Source organism: Hyalella azteca, unplaced genomic scaffold, assembly GCF_000764305.2.
Source record: "Hyalella azteca isolate HAZT.00-mixed unplaced genomic scaffold, Hazt_2.0.2 contig7741, whole genome shotgun sequence".
Classification (NCBI taxonomy): domain Eukaryota; kingdom Metazoa; phylum Arthropoda; class Malacostraca; order Amphipoda; family Hyalellidae; genus Hyalella; species Hyalella azteca.
Window position 1 is genome coordinate 630,214 of NW_025937857.1, and position 20,438 is coordinate 650,651.

The 20,438-nt window shown below is 36.2% G+C and overlaps 3 protein-coding genes across 8 annotated transcripts in view; 1 reads left to right on the forward strand and 2 right to left on the reverse strand.

Moving 5' to 3' along the window:
* Window positions 1-4,257, reverse strand: part of LOC108677039 (organic cation transporter protein) — a 17,231-nt gene extending 12,974 nt beyond the window's left edge. Inside the window, exons 1-2 of the mRNA XM_047881371.1 lie at window positions 3,913-4,257; window positions 656-932 (exon numbers count right to left, since the gene is read on the reverse strand). Of these exons, the coding sequence (XP_047737327.1) occupies window positions 656-932; window positions 3,913-4,100 (465 nt within the window). The 5' untranslated portion in view covers window positions 4,101-4,257. The remainder of the gene's footprint in view (window positions 1-655; window positions 933-3,912) is intronic.
* On the forward strand, window positions 4,249-8,745 carry LOC108677050 (peroxisome biogenesis factor 2). 6 transcript variants are annotated; one of them, XM_018165200.2, is made up of 2 exons: window positions 4,249-4,478; window positions 6,784-8,745. In XM_018165200.2, the coding sequence occupies exon 2, from the start codon at window positions 6,788-6,790 to the stop codon at window positions 7,691-7,693; it is 906 nt and encodes a 301-aa protein (XP_018020689.1). In that variant the 5' UTR covers window positions 4,249-4,478; window positions 6,784-6,787; the 3' UTR covers window positions 7,694-8,745. The 6 variants fall into 6 exon arrangements, with proteins under 6 accessions (XP_018020689.1, XP_018020688.1, XP_018020691.1 ...); XM_018165199.2 differs by having other exon boundaries at window positions 4,249-4,462; XM_018165202.2 differs by lacking the exon at window positions 4,249-4,478 and adding an exon at window positions 4,889-4,913.
* LOC108677049 (T-complex protein 1 subunit delta) lies at window positions 8,067-19,223 on the reverse strand. The gene is made up of 12 exons (XM_018165198.2): window positions 18,901-19,223; window positions 16,042-16,160; window positions 15,391-15,484; window positions 14,868-15,049; window positions 14,146-14,403; window positions 12,158-12,297; window positions 11,549-11,690; window positions 11,020-11,145; window positions 10,280-10,446; window positions 9,809-9,944; window positions 9,247-9,360; window positions 8,067-8,616 (listed from the first exon to the last, which is right to left on the reverse strand). The coding sequence occupies exons 1-12, from the start codon at window positions 18,998-19,000 to the stop codon at window positions 8,599-8,601; spliced, it is 1,596 nt and encodes a 531-aa protein (XP_018020687.1). The 5' UTR covers window positions 19,001-19,223; the 3' UTR covers window positions 8,067-8,598.
* Between the last annotated feature and the right edge of the window lie 1,215 nt (window positions 19,224-20,438).

Consider the following 20,438-nt stretch of genomic DNA (forward strand, 5'->3'; position numbering starts at 1 on the left):
TTATATACCTTTTGTCTCATTTTTAGGCACTGGAATTTTTATTCCATTTTTTAGGCACTTAACAATTTAGAAACAAGAAACATTCATTTGCAGAAATAATCTTTCAGCTTCAGAAAATAGATCTCTGATGGTAAAAATGAATAACAAATGTTTTTTAAATAAATCATCTTCCCATGCCATAACAGGAAAAAAATAAAAAACTACTCATTGTATATGAGCAATTTAAATTTTCATTTTCTTTTCCACATGAGAAATCATGAACAATTTTTTTGGCAGTATAGACCATCATACATGTCCTTCCATCAATCTTTGGCATCACAGCACAGTGTGCAAAACATCACAAGGAAGATGTTTTTCTTGCAGTTTAGTTTCAGTTTTTCAGCCAAATTAGATTAAAAATGAAAAAGCAAAAAGCGGACAGGCTTTCCAGAGAGGTTTTATTATAGGTATATATAATATCATATATATAAATAAATGAATATAATATAAATATATGCAAATTATTTATATTAATTATATTTAACAGCTCATGTTAAAACTGTTTCATCTCAAAAATTATCTAATTAAGATTAAATATATATAAATTTCAACATATAATAAAATTTCTGATAAATTTCAACATATTAGCAATAATGAATACAAATTTATAACTTACCTCAGTAACAATAGTGGATTCATAAACTGATTTATCAAATACATAGCCTTCAGGACAATTTTCTACAGTGATCTTAGAAAAGTGTGATGGAGTGCAGAGAGCAGGTAAGGGATCATTAAATTTTCCAGCTTTTTTATTATTAACAGTTGAGCCATTGGGGAAAAAAAATCTCTGGCAGGATTTGTAATCTCCATTTTCATCGGTTGGTACTGTGAATGGTAGGAATGATGTGTTGTACAACAAGTGGGTGCCTGAGTCACAATTTGGAATAAGACACCTGCAATAGAAAAAAAAGTAATAAAAATAAAAAAATAGTAAAGAAAGCAGAACAGAATCAATCATGTTAAAACTATTTAAATGCACCCATTATAAAAAATTCACATGCAATATTCATAATATCCAAAGTATCAAAGAATCAGCTTCCAAATAAAATATATATGTATACAAAGATAGAAATTAAATTCCAACAGAACTCTTTTTACAAGACTTCTCTTTAACTATACTTCTTGTTGTTTGTTTGTTAGTTCGTCTGCTATAAATCTTATAATCGATATTTAACACACTTCTAAAATCTCCAGACGGCAGATTCCAATTGATCTGAAATTTTGCACACTTGCATAAAGTTGGAGACAATACATGAAATCATGCGATTAATCAAATGACAGAATAAATCATTTTAAAAATTAAAAAACATTTTATACAAAAATTCAGTAAATAATTTTGTCTGCTACCCAGGGTAAATCCACCATATTCCAACACTGTGGGTAATTCCAACACAACTCAACTGTTCCCTTTATATTAAGCTTGGTCTTAGTTCCAAGCGTGCGTAGATGATTGAAATAGTGACGTCATACTATTGCGCGCCAGATTTAATGCAAAACACTAGGTCTAGCGGGAAAATGTTAAGATCCGCAGAGCAAAAGCCCAAGTCAACTAGTGAGAACATCGAAACACATATGAAAGTTGATAGTTGACCTTGCTTTACTAAATAGTGATAAACTGTTTGTGTAGAAAGAATATTATGATTTGAGAGTTTTAAATAAGTCTGTGAATATATTAGGAATCCTTAAAGTATACTTGTATTTGCTGATTTTAAGTGGTAAATAAATTAATAGATGATTGATTTATGAGACGGTTTTAGACACATAAAAACTAATTCCCACACAGTGTGTCGGAATTATGACACACAGGGTGTCGTTTACTGTCATATTCCAACACAGCTTACACAGGGTGTCGGAATTCCAACACAGGGTGTTGGAATTACAAATTTGAAGCACTGTCGGAATTAGTCTCACAATATGCCGCATTTAGTCACACACAGTGTCGCTGTCTGACAGCGACACTGTGTGTGACTAAAATCAACTGAAGTCGCCTGTATTATAATCGGGCACTGTCAGCCTATCTATCTACTCTAATAAAATTAATTTTTTTTAGACTGACTGCAGGAGGGTGGGGAAATGGGTGTGACTGATTACTGATAGATAAATTATAGATAATAATAATAATAGCAGTTTCAGCGTTATTAGGCCGTAGGCCTGTCGCTGATTCTTAACATCGCAGAACATTCACAGCATTTTGCAGTCTCGAACTCGCAACTCACTGCTTCAATTCTGCTGTGCTTAACCTCCCGGCTTCCTTGCCGATTCTGACCAGAAACTGGCGCACAGAGCTGGGATCGAACCCGCGACTCTCTGCTCCAATCTTGGTACCTAGGTACTCTGAACTGTAACCACTGGGCCACCCTGCCCTGTGATACTATCTATAGATACTACCTTGATACTATCTGAATGGTATAAATTCCAAAGGGAAGAATTGAACATAACAAATTCCAGTTTCCAGCTTGATAAATAGATTGAATGATAAATGATATATGTATAAACAGTATAATGAATGAATGACAAATAGGCATAGCCGCTTAGGCCTATATGATAAATACCTAAATGAGAAATGATCAATAAATAAGATATGAATGATGAATAAATAAGAAATGAATGATCTACATAAAGAATGCAGATGGGTTTATTGATAATTGATGTGTTCATAATTTTTTATATGATAGACAAATGTCAAATGATATTATGATAGATGAATAATAAATTAATGATTGGTTTTGGTAAATGATAGCCTGATAGGCCAAGCGGCAAATGATAGGTAAATTATACTTATGGGAAAATGAAAGATAAATGAGAAGTAGGGTAAACGCGGTATATTCCAACATTGTAGGTAATTCCGTCACCTCTCCAGCTTTTCCTTTATATTAAGCTTTGTTTTAGTTCCATGCGTTCATTGATGGTTGAAATGGTGACGTCATACATTTGCGTGTCGAAATACTGCAAAAACACTAGGTCTTGGCCATCTAGTGGGAAAATATTGAGATCCAAAGAGAGACAATGCATGCCACGTGGTGAGATCATCAAAAAATGTGTCAAATTTGACAGTTGACATGGCTTTACCAAATAGTGAATAACTGTTTTTATAGGAAGAATATTATGGTTTGAGACTTTTAAATACGTCTGTGAATATATTAGGAATCCTTTAATAGTGAAGTGTTTTGAGAGTCATGTGAAGGCAACAGAACTTACGTAACGCATACGGTTTTTTTTTATAGTTTTTCATTTCTCGATGCGTCCTTAATGTGTCGGAATATACTGCGTTTACCCTATCATGGATACCAGCATTATCATACATAAGAAATTAGTTCAAGTCTTGACTAAATGAGGAAATTAAAAATGAACTGATTCTAAAAAATCTCTGGACTCTGGTTAGTCAGTTGTCACTTGTCACTATGTTGGAGGCTCCAATGCATGAATCAATTCAATGGATAGAATAAATAATTTTGAGAATTTAGTTTTTTTTATTACTAATAAAAATAAATAAAGTTTTTATTAATATTTTAAAATTAAATTAGAAATTCAATGTACATGTGTAACAGTGTAAGATTGGAGACATAGTGGCAAACCAGAGCTTTTTTGGAATCAGTTCATTTTTAATTTCTTCATTTACTCAAAATTCAAACCTATTTTTTAAGTATGATAATGCTGGTCAGTGGTATCCAGGATACTTTACTGGTCTACTTATAGGACTCAAAAATGAACTTGAGGGAGAGTCTAAAAAACTCTCTGCTTTGCCACTATGTTTGGAGACACTGGATTCTTTAGATTTTAGAAGTGTTGTCTTAAAAATTAAAAAGTAAGTAATTAAAGATTATTATATATAAAATGAAATTTTACCATTAAAAATTAATTCTGGGCACAAACCTGTATTTTGGCGTGGCAGCAATAAAAACATAGGACAAGTTTGCTGCACCAACAAACAAAATGGGAATGCAAAGTAAAAAATAAATGCGTTTATGATAACGTCCAAAACCTCCTATTTCCTTCAAAGCTTCCTCCATGACTAAAAATAACGAATGATTTTTTTTATATTTGGATGAAGCAGAAATCATCGAATGTTTTGAATCATCATGATAGTTTCCTATTTGTTCCTCCTAATGGGAGCACTAGAAGCAAAAAGCGTAACTGTCGTAACACTCGAACTTTCAGCGAAACTCAGAGCAAAAGTGCAAAACAGAAGTCGGTACGACCGAAATTTTCCGGATCGAGTAAATTCCGGAGCAATGGAAAAATAATAAAAACTTCACTAGTTTACTGGATGTGCAAAGTTAAGAAACGTGACTTCTTTTTCATCTGAAATCGGTTAGAAACACCAAATTTTAGAAAAGAGCTCCTAATTGTTTTTACTGTTACATCGTGCAAAAAACCTGTCGTTTCGTTCTTTCTACTTCCGATATTACTCAAGCTGTGGCCTGTGAGTAAAGCATACAGTGAGTTTTGATTTTTGTGAACAATTTCAACTTTTGCAAGTTAGATGTGCTAGAAATTGTTTAGGTTTGTAGCTAACTACATCATTTGATAATGTATGTATCACAATGTATGTTGAATTTGAGAGATTATGAGTACCGTCAACGTCAATAACACGAGTTGCCACAATGCCACTTACAGTTTCACTAGGCAGATACTGCTTTTAATTTGTCCCAGACTCCCAGTTTAGTGTAAAGTATAAATGGGAGTGCAGCCGTGCACCACCAATTTTGTGCACCAATAAGCCATGAATTGAACGCCTTGGATCTCTCCGCCCTCCGGACATCCACCAATCAGCCATGAACCACTCAGCCTTGTCTTCCTCCGGCCTCACATAGAACCTGCCGTGAACCACCAGGCCGCGGATGGAATCTGACTTCCGGGCATCGTTGAATTACGTAATTTTACGTTCACCATATCTGTATCTGAGGTTAGGTTTCAGATAGCATAGTTCTGTTCCAAAATTTATCGTCCTTTGACAAATGGCCGTTCGACCGAGGGCTGGTTTGACCCATGGCCTAGATACGGATGGCTTGAGCCTTGAAGTGTTAAAGGCTACGTTCCAGAAGGCAGAAATCATGATAGTCCATTACATCTATGGCAGTGGTGGTCTTTGGCAGGTGACCCGTGTAAATAGCAAAATGCTGAAAGAAATATAAATTGTAGAACCTGCATAAAAATTGAGAGGCCTCAAACTGGAAATTTATTTAGAAAACAGTTCAGCTCAGGTCTTCAGGTTTCATTCAAATCATAAAATATAACTTCTGTTTCTGATTACTAATTTTCAATTGGAAACATGAGAATTGTAGCAAATTATTACTTGTGTGTGAATCATTGAATGCCATTCTTCATTCATGTAAGGAAGAATGAATGTCATAAAGTAAATCATTGTACATATACTACACAGTACTAAGTGGCTTGATAGCCTAGCCTATCAAAATATAGCCAACTTCCCAGACAATCCCAGCTCCCAGGCTGGCAAGCCCCAGCCTTCTTGGTGGCTGGTCAGGATTTATATACAGTACCTAGTACCTACCTACTACTATTTAGTAACAAGTATTTTACAAAATGACTTGGCAGTGCATAAATAAAAATTGATGCTTTAATGATAATTCAGGATTACATTCTTCCTAATAAAAATATGAAAAACTACCCTACTCATTAGATGCTTAGAGATTTATTTGACCTTTTTAGCTCTTCACTATCATATAAATAATATAATCATATTGATAAATTGAATTGATTGTATATCATGTTACTTGTCAAAATTAAACTTGTGTTTTGTGGTTATGATGTATGCTGTTATGATGTTTACTGTTACCGGTATGTGTAATGTTGAATTTTCTGTCAGCTAAAATGAAAAGATTTTACTTTAATATAAAATCTTGAGCTTAATCTTGAGCTTATTTCCAGCACTACCCAGTACCCAACAACCTATAGGATAGTATTATTTTTTTAAAAATGGATAGGTAATAAACATAAAGTCTGCAATGATCTTCAATCTCCAATTTGAATATGGAAAAGTGAGAGAATTGAAAATTTTTCTTCCTTTTCCTAAAAGTATGAATTATTTTTGTTTACAAAAGTTCTACAGTATAGATTATTTGCAGTATGCGCCAAAGCATCAGTAATATTAATACCTCTGTTGAGCTCTGTACCATATTATATTTTCTATTGCAATTTTATAGTCATTTTTGCTGTGAAGAATTGACTATCACCTCAAACTTTACTGCAGGAAGTTGTACAAGGGTAAAATCTACACTATTTTTTGCATGAAAACTACCTCCATGATATTTGGGAAGTGGTACCGTACTGTATTATCCTGAAAATATTCCTTCATACAACTTTTATCAAAATCTTTAAACAACATTGACTTAAATTGGCAATCTTGTTGATACCCACTTCTCTCTCAGGCAGACTTCAGCAAATACCACAAAGAGTTTGATATTTTGATTTATTTGATACAAGACTTTCAATTTATTTGACAAAATCAAATTTAATCATCCACTCATTATTCTCTGTATAGTTGCATAGCTTCTTGCTTCTTATCACTGAAGTATAGTCTAGATAGTTAGATTATATCTACTTCCCATTTCAATGCAATTGGGCTTGTCTATTTCAATCAAACTCACTTGTTGATTAATCTCTAATAAATTTACATCATTGCTGAAAATTTTTGAGGTCTTTATAAAACAAGTTTTCTTTTTTTTTGTTGCTATTATTTTCAGTAGGATCTTTGCTTTGACGCTATCATACTTTCATTTTCAGAACTATGACGGACAAATCCAGTCCTCATGAGTACCCCCACCTGCCTCCACGCATCGCCCACTTGGATGCCAAGTTTCTCGATGGAGAAATACAAGGGCTACTCAAGTCAACCCTGTTGAATTCAGTGCAGCTTGCAGGCGTTTATTGGTTTACAAGGTTTGAACCAGAAATTGAGGCGTTATTAAAGTATTTACTACTTCGTCAGACACTTTTTAGAAGGAAAGCAACGTTTGGCCAACAACTGCTGCAGATGAAGTATAGTCATTCAGTTCCTAACAGAAGATTACAGATGTATGCATTGGTAATATTGCTTTTTCCTTGGTTACAAAAAAGGTTATCTGACATTTTGAGCATTTTTAAAGTGTCTGACGAAACCAAAGCTTGGACTAATTACTTGTTTGATAATCTTGAACTAGTTTATAAAATTGCCAATATTGTCAACTTGTTAGTATTTTTGAGAGACGGACTCTACAGCACAGTAGAAGAACGGATCTTCAGCCTTCGCGCAGTGCCCACAGCACCACAACACATGCGATCAATTTCATATACATTTTTTGGGCGTGAACTCTTTTGGAATGGATATGCTGATTTTATTGGAGCGTTGCTTCCTTTAATTTCTGCACAAAAATTTCATAACTACGTAAGGAAATTATTACCGAGTAGCCAGCCGTCTGATAGGAAGACCAATGTGGCTAAAGAGACTGCAACGGTACACGAGAACTCTGTGTGCGCGTTCTGTGCACAACCGCCCATCCTTCCTCGCTGTTTTGGGTGCTCTCACCTTGCTTGCTACTACTGCATTACAGTCAGAAGTAGGGAAGATCTACATACGGAGTGCCCACTGTGTGGCTACAAGCTTCTTGACATCTCCGACATAGTTCCAGCTCACGTCGTAGTGCAAGAACAATAACATTATCACGTCTACTCACTTTAAATGTAAGAACTCCCATACCTATCATGAGTGAACTTTGAGTCATAGTTTAATAAAACATTACCATAACATCGTTTGACTGAAATGAGAACTTTGTACTAGGTACTTTAACCTATTAGAAAATCAACTTCCTCTATTCTGTGATACTGTTGCTGAGGTTCCTTTACTGTTAATTAGATTTAAAGACATTTGTGGGCAAAGATGTTGTTTATTACATTGTGCGACATTCATTATTATTATTATGTATTCCTGGTTGTGGTATCATTAGCGCCAGTATAATAGTGTTAAGTTTTCCAGCTGTAAACAATAATCACAGATTTCGTAGCACAGGAAGGTGAATAAAAGTAAAATATTGATTTCAAATCGTGTTACTGTCAACAGTCACAAATTTTGTTAATTGTGAAATAAAAAAGAAATTACATGAAACTTATCAACTTAGAACAGAAACAGTTAGAAGTAGCAAAAGACTGTGTGAGATGTTATGAAGCGTGGCCTAAAATAAATTGATACAAGGAAAAGATATAGTTTCTAAGATGATTTTGGAAATTATAGGAACAGAATTGATAGTTAATTCATTGTCATTGCTAGACAGTTAAGGACGATATTGATATGAATGACATGAACAGTTATTCTAGAAGACATGAAGATTCACAAGCGGCTGCTTCTGAAAACACATTCACTTTCACATTGAGGAGATCAAGGACCAGATCATAATGACATTATTACGATGTAGTGGTAATTAAGGCTCATTGTTTACATTTAAACTGAACGAAGTAATAACAAAAGTAGGATCCTCATTTTCAACAACCGCAAGAACTTCTGGAGCGCCAGTCCTCAGATGACGTGGGTGAGGGCGACAGCTGACAGCGAAGGTGCTTGTGACATTAGCGGACGACGGGCATCTGGCGAACAGAAAAAAATTAGCTTTAGACATGCTTATTATTTAATTTTTGTCTCAAGCGTTACACAATACAAGCAAATTTAATACCAAATATTTTCGAATCATTGAAAATTGTTAATTTCAACGGAAATATAAATATTTATCAAAATTAAAAATGAGAAGAGCAACAGCACTTTCAATCTCCAAGTTGTATTTCTATTACACGCATGCAAACATATCTATACCAACTTCAAATGTTCGGCGCGTTTCATCTTTACTGTGACTGTGTCGTCATAATTGTATGCACGTTTTAAATATCAAAGGCAACTAAAATGCACATCTAATTTTTTTTCTTCAAAACTTGGTGCATTAGGCAGATGATAGGCAATTAGGTGAGGCATTACAACATAGCCACATACAAAAGGGTATGTAAGGACTCTTTCCGAGTGGATGTATCGAGTTACCCTAAGTATCAACTCGCCAACTGATCGCTTAAGAAACTAAAGGCTCTATAAAAGAAAAACAAATATTCAAGTGTAATAGTAATTTCATGAATCGCGGTTTTTTGACGGTATACACGCTACTGTGACAATTTGTTCTACTCTCATGATGAGATTAACACAAGAACAGCTATCAGTCAAATAATGCTCACAATGTCATCAATTTTGAGAATGGAGCGAACACACTCTGCTGCGAGCATGATGGCAGAAGAAGAAACTAGCAGCGGCTGCAGCACTTTCTCCTCAACGATGTTGCTGATCCAACCCTGACGCAGAATTCAAACACGTTTAATTCATTTTTACGAGCAAATATCTTGCTATTTTTTGTACCGTTTCTATGAACTATAAATGTATGAAAATAATGTTGAAATGTTAGTCACCTTCAAGGTCAAGACTATGTAATTCTGTATTTCTAGTTAATTATCATCACATTTCGATTTTCCGCAGAAATTGCACTGTGCAATTAAATTTGTTTAGTGATTGACTAAAAGAATTTTATAGGAAAATTACGAGCTCAACGATTCTCTGCTAATTCAAAGGCCAAGAAAAGTTTTCCTTGAACCAAATAACACCAAAAAAAGATTGCATCCAAGTCACTCCAAACAAATCTTACGCTGGCCTCCCTGGAAAGATATCCTGGAGATGAGCTGAGATTCATTTTCAATCCGGACTTTACTACTGAGTAAATGAGACTTTGAGTAAGATAGAACTCACCTTTCTGACATTGATGCCAGCACTGGTCTCTCCCCTGGCATGGCGGTTGCGCAGCTCAGTGACGGTACTGATCGGCGTGAGTCCTGCATTCTCGGCCAGGATGCTAGGGATCACCTCCAGAGCTTCCGCAAACACCCTTAGAAAACCCCGTTCAAGTCATGATAAAATCGCGTAAATTTATTCCGTAAAAAATAATTCATTGATATAATGCAATGTGTCCAGTTGTGCTCCACAATGATAAAAAATAACTCGGTATTCACTGCAGTGAGTGCCAGAGAGCGCATTTTCTCGTCGACGAAAACGTGGTCACGGACGGACGGACAGACGAACGGACATGAGCACAATAGCGCCTTTTTTTCAATAAATGAGAAAATGCGCTAAAAATGCAGCTCATAATCACCAGGGAACTTGACATTGGCTCGAGAGGAGACAGTTGTACGTGAAACAACAACTAGAATATTAATATCATACCTGAAGCAGTAAGCGTCCATGCCCTGCAGCGTCTGGCCATAGTTCGTGAGCCTGACAGCGAGCTCTGCTTCTGGAGCACCACCTCCTGGCACCAGGTAGCGCTTCTTGACGAGACATCTGATGACGCACAAAGCGTCGTGCAGAGACCTGTCTGCCTCTTCCAGCACCTACACGTGAAAAAATCATGTAATTTAAGTCAGAAGATTACTTAGGTAACTAAAATCGTAAAAGCTGCTGATATAGTAGAACCCTGTCTTTTTATACCATATTAATTACATTCTTTGATGAAAAGATCTAAAATCATTTATAACATGAAGAAAAGTAGAAAAATTACGAATATGTTATACTGTTGTTGTACCCTTATCCTCATTCAGTCCGATGCATGTGTAAGAAGTAAAAATTAGACAAATAATGTGTTTGTGTGGGGTCACAATTCCGTAGCTTGTGTAAATAGATCAGTAAATGGTACAGTCCAGACTTGGTTCAACATTCCAAGATCAGTTTAATGTTGCAGATTGAGACGTAAATTAATGGAAGGTGTTGGTGCGGTGTGACGAACCTGCTTATTGCACTTCAACATTCCAACATTAGCTTAATGTTGCAGATCGAGACGTAAATTAATGGAAGGTGTTGGTGCGGTGTGACGAACCTGCTTATTGCACTTCAACATTCCAACATTAGCTTAATGTTGCAGATCGAGACATAAATTAATGTGAAGGGGTCGGTGCGGTGTGACGAACCTGCTTATTGCTGCCCCTAAGTAGGATGCTGACGGCACGACCTGGGTTCTGCACCCCCGTCACCGTCACCAGCTTGCTGTTGCCAGTCTGGACTTCTTCGCATAGCTCGGCGCTACCCAGAATCTCCTGAAATACAAAATTCATCATCAATCTCTCTACGCAAACATGCATTCAGTATTCAACTCACAGCGAGACATCACTGAGCACTGATCAGTCAAGCATCACACGAGACATCACAGTGAACTGATCAATCAAGCATCACNCAGGGATAATCAGGCTCAAGCCAAAAAGCAGCAGTACAAAGCTCGATCGCCATAAACCAAACCAGTTCAGCGCGAGACTCTTTTTTTGGCGTGTGATTTCAACATCACGATACGCGAATATAATGCTAGCAACAGGAAGACTTCAACATATGTTAAGAACTGCTATGGAAGTAAAGACTCGGAAAAGTATAATCCCAGAACACTTGGCTGGAGTACCAGAAATGTTAAAGCACTGGAAAGCAAATTAACAGAGGTGGTTGACTCACAGGCGTGAAGTGATCCAACGATGCCACAGGGCGACAGCCAAGTGATTTACACACGAATTCGATGTCCTCGCGCTCTATGTCCTTAACGACCATAATCTTCTGCTTGGCGAGTAGGTGAAGAGCAAGATCAGACACCGCATCTCTGCAATGAAAAATATAAATTCTGAACAACTCCAAAAAGCGTAATCTGCAGATAAGTAGTATATATGTTTACTTTACATATAGTGCATATTTCGATTTGAAATATCCTACGTTAATCGAAAAATAAATAGTAAGTAACTTGTTGCTTGAACTGTGATTTCCTTGTAAACTGCACGACACTGGTTGCTATTCACTTAAGGAGCATACCTGAGAATTAACTTCTAACTTCAGTGAGAATTGAGTTCTGACAGCACTGGGGATAAAACTGCCTTCCTGAGTGAGAACTGACTACTAACTGAACTGAAACCCGACTCGTTCCTGAGAACTGACTTCTGACTGCACTGAGAATTTGTCTGCCAACCTGAGAATTAATTTCTGACTGTATTTAGAATTGACTGCATACCTGTGAATTGGTTTCTAACTGCATTGAGAATTGACTTCCGACTGAATTGAGAATCCACTGTATACCTGAGAATTGACTTCTGGATAAGCAGTACATTGCAGCCAGCAGCTTTGATCTTCTTGGTGATGTTGAGGATGTACTGGCGCTCTTCTCGCAAGATGCGGTCCATGGCAGCGTAATCCCTCACAATCACAGTGTTGTCCATCTGTAATAATCATATCAGCTGGTAATAAATCACAGTATTGTCCATCTGTAATGATCATAACAGCCGGCAATAAATCACAGTCGTTCATCTGTGATCATTATTAAAGTCGGTCAAAAACCACAGTGTTGTCCATCTGCAATGATCATTAAAGGTGGTCAAAAATCACAGTGTTGTCTATCTGTGCTAATCATAACAGCTGGTAATAACTGGAGATCACCTCAAGGAACTTGGAACGACAATACCCGCAGTGCCATCAAGATGATGACACTGATTTCCATTCTATTAAACTATAATAACAGGGTTACAACTGGTCTATGCTTTAACTACATCCTCGAACACGAAGTAGTTCTGATGCTTTGAGCTCAGCAGCAGAGTACTGAATAAATTCCCTCCAGTTTTTTATATAACTCTCATTATGATTAAAGCAACTCTCTTACGTAGCCACTAATACAATGATTATATGATGCACAAACAATTCATAAGTTTTAAGATTAAAATTCCATGTACTTTTAATTAAGTTAAGAAGTGAAATGATTGAATGATCATCCTAAAATGATTCCATAAAATACATGGAATAGAATGGAAATAATATGCGCATGGAAAATACAATATAGAACACAAAGCAATTAAAAATTTTCTATTAATTCTCAACTCATATTCCAAATTTTACAAAATAATTTAATGTTTTCAACAAGATTAATTGGTCGTTAGTGCACATGCCTGTATATCCAATACAATTCAATTCATTCTAATTTCTTCATAACAATTACAGGCTTCTCAGAACCAAGTCAATTCCAAGAAATATGTTTGCATTATAGAATGAACTTCAAAAAGCGTCAAAAAAAATTTTAAGGGGGAGCGTCTGCCCTAAAATTTATCTCGGCTATTTACAGGCGGATCACTCTGAAACTTGGTACACTTATGTAAAATAAAACAAAAAAAAAACATTTTGTTTATGTGAATTTTAGGAAAAAAATTGAAGAAAACGAACTTTTTAGAAAACGACCAAAAAAAAGGTACTTTAGAAATCTATCTCCTCCAAGAATTTTCAAGCTACAATATCGAGGCACAAATCATTTGGTGCGTAAAGTCTTGATCTCTGAAATTGTGTAGGCGTTTTTTGAAATTCTAATTTTTGTGGAAGTGGGGGCATTTTTCATAAAGTTTTCGGACATTTTTCGATTTTGCCCCCTTTCCACCCCCCCTTTTTGCAGATAAAAAACAAACTATAACGAAATTAGAAAAACGCCTACCCAAATTTGTAGATCTTTTATTTGTGAATCGAATGATATATGTCTTATTGTTGTAGTTTCAAAACTGTAGGAGATAGGTTTGCAGTGACAATAAGTTAACTTTTCAGTAGAGCCCGACTAAGTCGCGCGCGCCTCGAAATAGACATTCAAGGGTGCAAGGTTGCAAGACTAGACAATACTGGAGCTCAATTTTTGTCAAGGATGGTGCGAACGACGGCACGAGAACTATCCCGTACGACTGCAGGCGGATAACTGAAGCACAGCGTGTTCAGACTAGCTATTTAAGTGTACTGCCGGTAATTTCGGCCTATCATAAATGTGAAAGAACTCCACCTCCCCTAACCCTTTCGCTATATGTCGTGAACGTATAAATCAACGTTCAGAGATGATTTTGATACCGTTAGATCCGCCAGAATGTAAGCTTTAAGATGAGTATAAAAACCAAAGAAGTTAAAATTTTCGATTTGGGGGCAAACGCTCCCCTTCAGAACGTTGCCTATACATAAAAAACATCCAACTTAATAGTAACAATAAAATGGCAAGCGATAAAAATATCTCTTCACAAAACTTTTATAGAAAAACTAGTACAACTCACGTCTGTCTTAGGAGGAGAAATGCAAAACTGAATGAGTCCAATCTTGGCCTTTTCTACTTTGTTGGGGCCACCAAAGCCTTGGGTCTTCTGGGTGAAGATGATGCCATCAATGAGCTTCGAGTCTTCCACAGTTTCTCCCAACTTCATGGTGATGCGGATGTCTTTGAGATCAACGTGCGTGTCCTTGGCAGGGTCTACCAACCGGCACACGGCATCCACGGCCATGGGAGCAAGCATGCCACTGTGCTCGTGAACAACCTAATGTTCATGGGACTTACATTAAACATTGATTGACATGGGAAAATTAGCAGTGGTAATACCATATTCTTATAAAATGCAGCTACATGTAATTAACTGATGAGAAACAATTCATTGAATGCACATTTTGTTTCGTGATTGAATGCACACATCATTGAAAAAGAACACTTTGTAGGAGCATACTTCTACAACATATTTTATACTAATAAATTTTTCACGTAGATCTCATCCACAAATTGAAAATATAAACCAAAATTCAGCAAACAAAAAATTGTTTAGTTAGCAAATTTCTGTAGACGTATAAATTACAAGAGATCATAGAAGTTCTTTTAAACAAATGTCCAAAATTCACTGTGAAACAAATGCTAGCAATAGGAGGCATAATTCTACTGCAACCATTGATTCACTAGTAGGCCCGGTTGCAAGAAGAGTTTGCACACAGCAGAGTTCTCTATTGCCCTTGCCTTGGAATTGAGTGCAGTGTTGGCGCTGTTAAGCAGAGCATTCCTGTCACTGAGATCAACAGGAATTGCCATGCTCTCGAGGACGACTTGCGCCTGCGAGCTGAAGTGCAGCAGTGAGTCTGAGATTCTTGCAGGGTGAATGCCTCGAGACAGCAGCTTCTGAGATGCTTCCAGCAAAGCTCCTGTATAGTTCATCATAAAAATAAAGTTGAGAAATTAACAAAATTGTAATGGAATGTCATAAATAAAACATCACTGACTACTTCAAAAACCAAGTCATTTTACAATTTTATTTACGTATTAAAAAATCTCTCATAAAAATTTTCCACATTTTTCTAGCCTTCCAAATTTTCACTAAAATTGTCTAAAGATCTGCGAGAGGTTTTACACTTGATTCTAAAGTACTAATACTTTGTCAGAGGAAAAACTTAATTGACTTTGACTTCCATGCTCCAGAATAAACTTTGAATTCCAAGCTCCAGTATTAACATTGACTTCCATGCTGCAGGCCCTGGATACACACCTGCAAGGATGACAACAGAAGTGGTGCCATCTCCTGCCTCAGCATCCTGAGCCTGTGATAGTTCAACCAGCATCTTTGCCGCAGGATGAAGTACCTGGAAATATATTATTTGTTTATATAGGTGCACAAAAAAGTCAACATGTGCATCTTAGAATCTGAAAATAATAATGAGCTATAAGGATTTTTAAATAAGTTAAACAAAAGTTATGGTGAGAATATTTAGATGAACTGACTGATGCAGAATAAATAATTCTAATTGGATCTATATTATCATGATAATAAGGCACTACCACAACACAAGACTCGCTCATGAAGAGCATAGCTACATGAATCATTACTTATGCCAAAAATAAGTAATGGGTTGAATTGTATCAATTTAAACATAAAACAACACAGAGTATTTCAAAGCATGACATAGATAGGCTACAAAAATTTTGCACCCATACTGCAACGTCAAAAAAGCACTAAATAATTAACATACATGATGGATTACATGAAATGATCTTGCCAATTTTCTAAACTGGTGAGCCCATAATAGCATAATAAATTATGGCAAATACATGCATAAAAAATTTCATCCAGTTTGAAACTGCAAGTGATTCTCCAGCATGTAGCAAAATTCTATAACTCATAAATTTACAGTAAGATAACCTTCATTTGCTTCAGAATTGTAGCTCCATCATTAGTGATGGTGACTTCTCCTTTCTTGTCTTGGATCATTTTATCCATACCTCTGGGCCCAAGTGAAGTTTTGATTGCATCTGCCACAGCTGTAAATTAATAGACATTATTATCATCACTCAATGTGCCTTTTAACTTGATAATGAATGATAGAAACATTCGAAACGTCGTTAACAAAATAAAAATGTCCATCGGTAACCTGATTTTCGATTTGCCAGTTCAAACTAAAAATATTGTTCGATATATTGAAAAAACTAATAAGAAAATTGCGAATAAAACAAATTCTCTGGTCTTCAATGAAACTTATTATCAATTAGTATACTTTTTGTTGTTATTTTGATTGATTTGAAAATTAAGCATATATGTACCATATTGCAGCTTGCAAGCATCAAGAAGAAAGAAGACAATATAAATTTTTCTAAAATAACAACAAGCCTAAGTCTCATCTGTGGCTTCCTGATCTGCTCCAAAATTTCATTAAAAAATTCATATATTATAATGCTATAACATAATAAATGTAACAATGCAAGTTCATGATCTACAGGCACAGGTAATTTTTGATCTACCAAAATTGATCTACAGGCACAGGCCATGGTCAGGAAGATGTGCCAGGTGCGTGGGAATTTATTTTGTCATTTTAACGACCTGCGCGGTGCGCCGTACTATGCTGGTAAAAAAATGCGCCGTGCGCCGTACTTTAGAAAGCTAAAATAGTTCTACTATTTTAGTTGACAATATACGCGAGTATATTGACTACGCGAGTCGAACTGACAATAATAAAATGTAAGACATGTCCGGGATACTTCTGACTCTTCTGCTTGTCCGCCTTGTCGGATACGGAACGTACGGTAATCGTAAACTGCGGCTATTATACATACGAAATGTAAAAAGACGGTGTTCAGTGTTGCCATATGACTTTGGAGAAAATTTCTTCTAAAATAAAGTTCTAGATTTCTCATTCACCAAATTTCCGTATCAAGAAAAATCATTTATTATTGAAAGATAATTAAAGGCATACTGTACTGAGTAATGTGAGTATTACGTCTGTTCCTCCACAAACTGCTTGTGCGCGGCAGCGTGACGTAGAATTGATGGCCGGGATTGCGCGAACATGTGCGTGAAGAGAATCAATTTTCATTACATTGCGCCAACTGTGCACAGCAATAGCTTAAAAAAAGTGAAAATGCATGGGAAAATTCACCGAAAACATACATCATCCTGAGTGTGGGGCACAGGTAATTTTAGCTATGTGTTGAAGAAATAACAGTTCAATTGTAGTTTGACATGACCCCAACTATCAGATGAACAAAAATGTTTCAGGTGCATTTTTAATAATCATTAAGTAGGAGATAATATAATAATGTCAAATGTCAATGCAAGTCAATATTTTGATTAGTTTAGCTGATACATTTCTACAAAATGTGGGATGAATGTCCCAATTTAACTCACCCATCCCTTATTGCCCCATTTGGCAATAGTTTTAGATATTTTATACAATTTGATACATAAGTGCTGACTGTGATGTGCTGCCTGACTGAGCACTTGTTCATTCATTACCTCTCAGTCCCTCCTGGGTTGCACATGAGTGTTAATTCAAGACTTGTTGTTGTACCTACCTAACTAGAGATTTGTATCAGCAAAAATTTAACTGTATATATAATGTATAAAATTTGATATGGGATAAATGAAAAACAATATTAAAAACTTTACAATTTACATAGGGTAAACGCGGTATATTCCGACATCGTAGGTAATTCCGTCACCTATCCAGCTTTTCCTTTATATTAAGCTTTGTTTTAGTTCCATGCCTTCATTGATGGTTGAAATGGTGACGTCATACATTTGCGTGTCGAAATACTGCAAAAACACTAGGTCTTGGCCATCTAGTGGGAAAATATTGAGATCCAAAGAGAGACAATGCATGCCACGTGGTGAGATCATCGAAAAATGTGTCAAATTTGACAGTTGATATGGCTCTACCAAATAGTGAATAACTGTTTTTATAGGAAGAATAATTAAAAGCCTAATAGCTGTTAATTAAAACGTAATTAAGTAGTGTTCACTGTTCAATATTCGTTAGTGTTCTAATTCAAAGCCGTGTTGTATCCCAATACAGCTCACACAGCAAACGGAATTCGAACATGTGGATGTCGGCAATACATATCAGTTAAATTTGAAGCGCTGACGCAATATGACTCACCACGTGTCGAATATTGCCACACAAAGTGACCGAATATAGGGATTTGGTAGGTTTCCATTCTAAAGGCTTTTTAATAAATATGGCAACATTTTGTGACGTTTCATTGTTGCTGATGTGTAGTCATAGTGGCAAACCAGTGGTTTTTTAGAATCAGCTCATTTTTAATTTCCTCAAATACTCAATATTTTAACAGATTTCTTATGTATGATAATTCTGGTATTCAAGATACTTTACTGGTCTACTTATAGGACTCAAAAATGAACTTTAGGAAGAGTCTAAAAAACTCTCTGCTTTGCCACTATGTGTGTAGTGAAGTGTTTTGAGAGTCATGTGATTATGTGAAGGCAACAGAACTTACATAACGCATACGTTTTTTTTTTAGTTTTTCATTTCTCGATGCGTCCTTAATGTGTTGGAATATACCACGTTTACCCTAGCTAATAATTTGATCCATTTCTTTTCACAAACTACTTTTTTCAACTTCTTAAGACAATAAATTTATGCAGGCTGCCAGGCCTAATATTAATACCCTTAGCACCCTACACGCCACACACATATACATTATATTGATTTTAATGTAATCAACAAAAAATAAACATTGTGAAATCAACATGAATTAGGCTAGGTACCTTTGCCAGCTGTGATGTTGCTGCTTCTTATTTGGGCAGGTTTCTCTTTATCCTGGAATTCGGCCCGCTTAGGTGGCCCTGCTGAGTGTTTCAAATTCATAATTGTAAATTTGTTGCAAAAATCTGAGAAAATACAGAGAGGTTAATGCGGTGTACCTACAATTACAGATCAGCTCATCAGCACCAAACGCCGGTGACTAACAACGATGTCTACGTTAGCGGCGTAGCCCAAAATGCATCGGCATGACATGAATGTGCAAGCGCACCAGCTGTGTGCACGTGTTGAAAAACCTATTTCATGAGTGAACTAAAAAGAAATTCCTGATCAGTTTTAATCAAAACATACAGAAAGAACAATTTCAGGTGTTCATATGTCATGTTTTAACAATACATAACCATAAACGAGGTAAAATGCTACATTGAATGTCTCTTCTAAGATTCACGAACGTTCGAGATTAAATGACACATAAATAGTACTCGATCTCATTGTATTTATAAAGTTTGACTTCGGCACATCACATTTGATTCTGTTGATTATAATAATAAATAAATATTTGGTTGACCATTAATTTGCATAGCTTCAATGAATAACGACTCGTTTTAAATGTAATTTTTTACATTTAGATACACACAGGATGATTTTCTAAACTACACGTTAACAAAACAACGTTAACAAATAGCAGCAATAATAAATCACTCTGGAACAAATTTATCTTAATTTTTACACCGTCGGGTGAATAATTGAAGTAATTTAACGGCTAAACGATTGAAGGCCTTCTATTAACATTTTTTTGCGAGTTTTTTTTTCACAAAATTTATCACACAACCAACTCAAAAGGAAATAACTACTGTTTATTTTTGCTGATTTATGTGAAAAATACACTCAGTCTTGTACTTCGGCTAATGGCAGGGGTCTAAGTGGTTAGAATTAGAGGCCTACATGAATGATGCGGCAAGTTGTTCTCTCGATTTCATTTTTCTGCATCAGTTTAGATTATAATCGGCTAGGTAGTGAGTTAGGCGGAGAGATGCTTTCAGAGTGCTAAACGTTTAATCTCAGTATAGGGCTCACTTTGTCTCATCATTTGGGCTGTCTCCAATGAGAGTGGAAACAAACGGAAGTTAGAAGTGCTGGGTCTGCTAAGCGCTGTCAAGAAACTGTGAACTCGCATGAGCCAGTACAAAGACAAGAAGGAAAGGCATCTGTCGCCGCATATTGTCTATGGATTCTATCTTGAGGCAGGCAATGACAAGCTTCAAGGCGGAGTTCTGGATGTTCTGCAGGTTTTGGACGGGTGTGTGAGAGGCGACAAGATTTCAGATGGGAGATGTTCATGCTTGTATAGGCTTGGACGTGTGATGGTCCTGTAGGTGGCCGTAATGTCTTTCTGGGAATTGCCCCAGTTGGTTCCAGCCAGGGCATTCCGTATGCGCTAATTGTTATCCGCCTTGTTACTAGTAGCCTCGGCGTAAGGGAAGAAGGGGAGTGAGTCGTCGGAAGGGAAGTAAGTAATAGTGAGTCGTCGAGGTACTTCTTG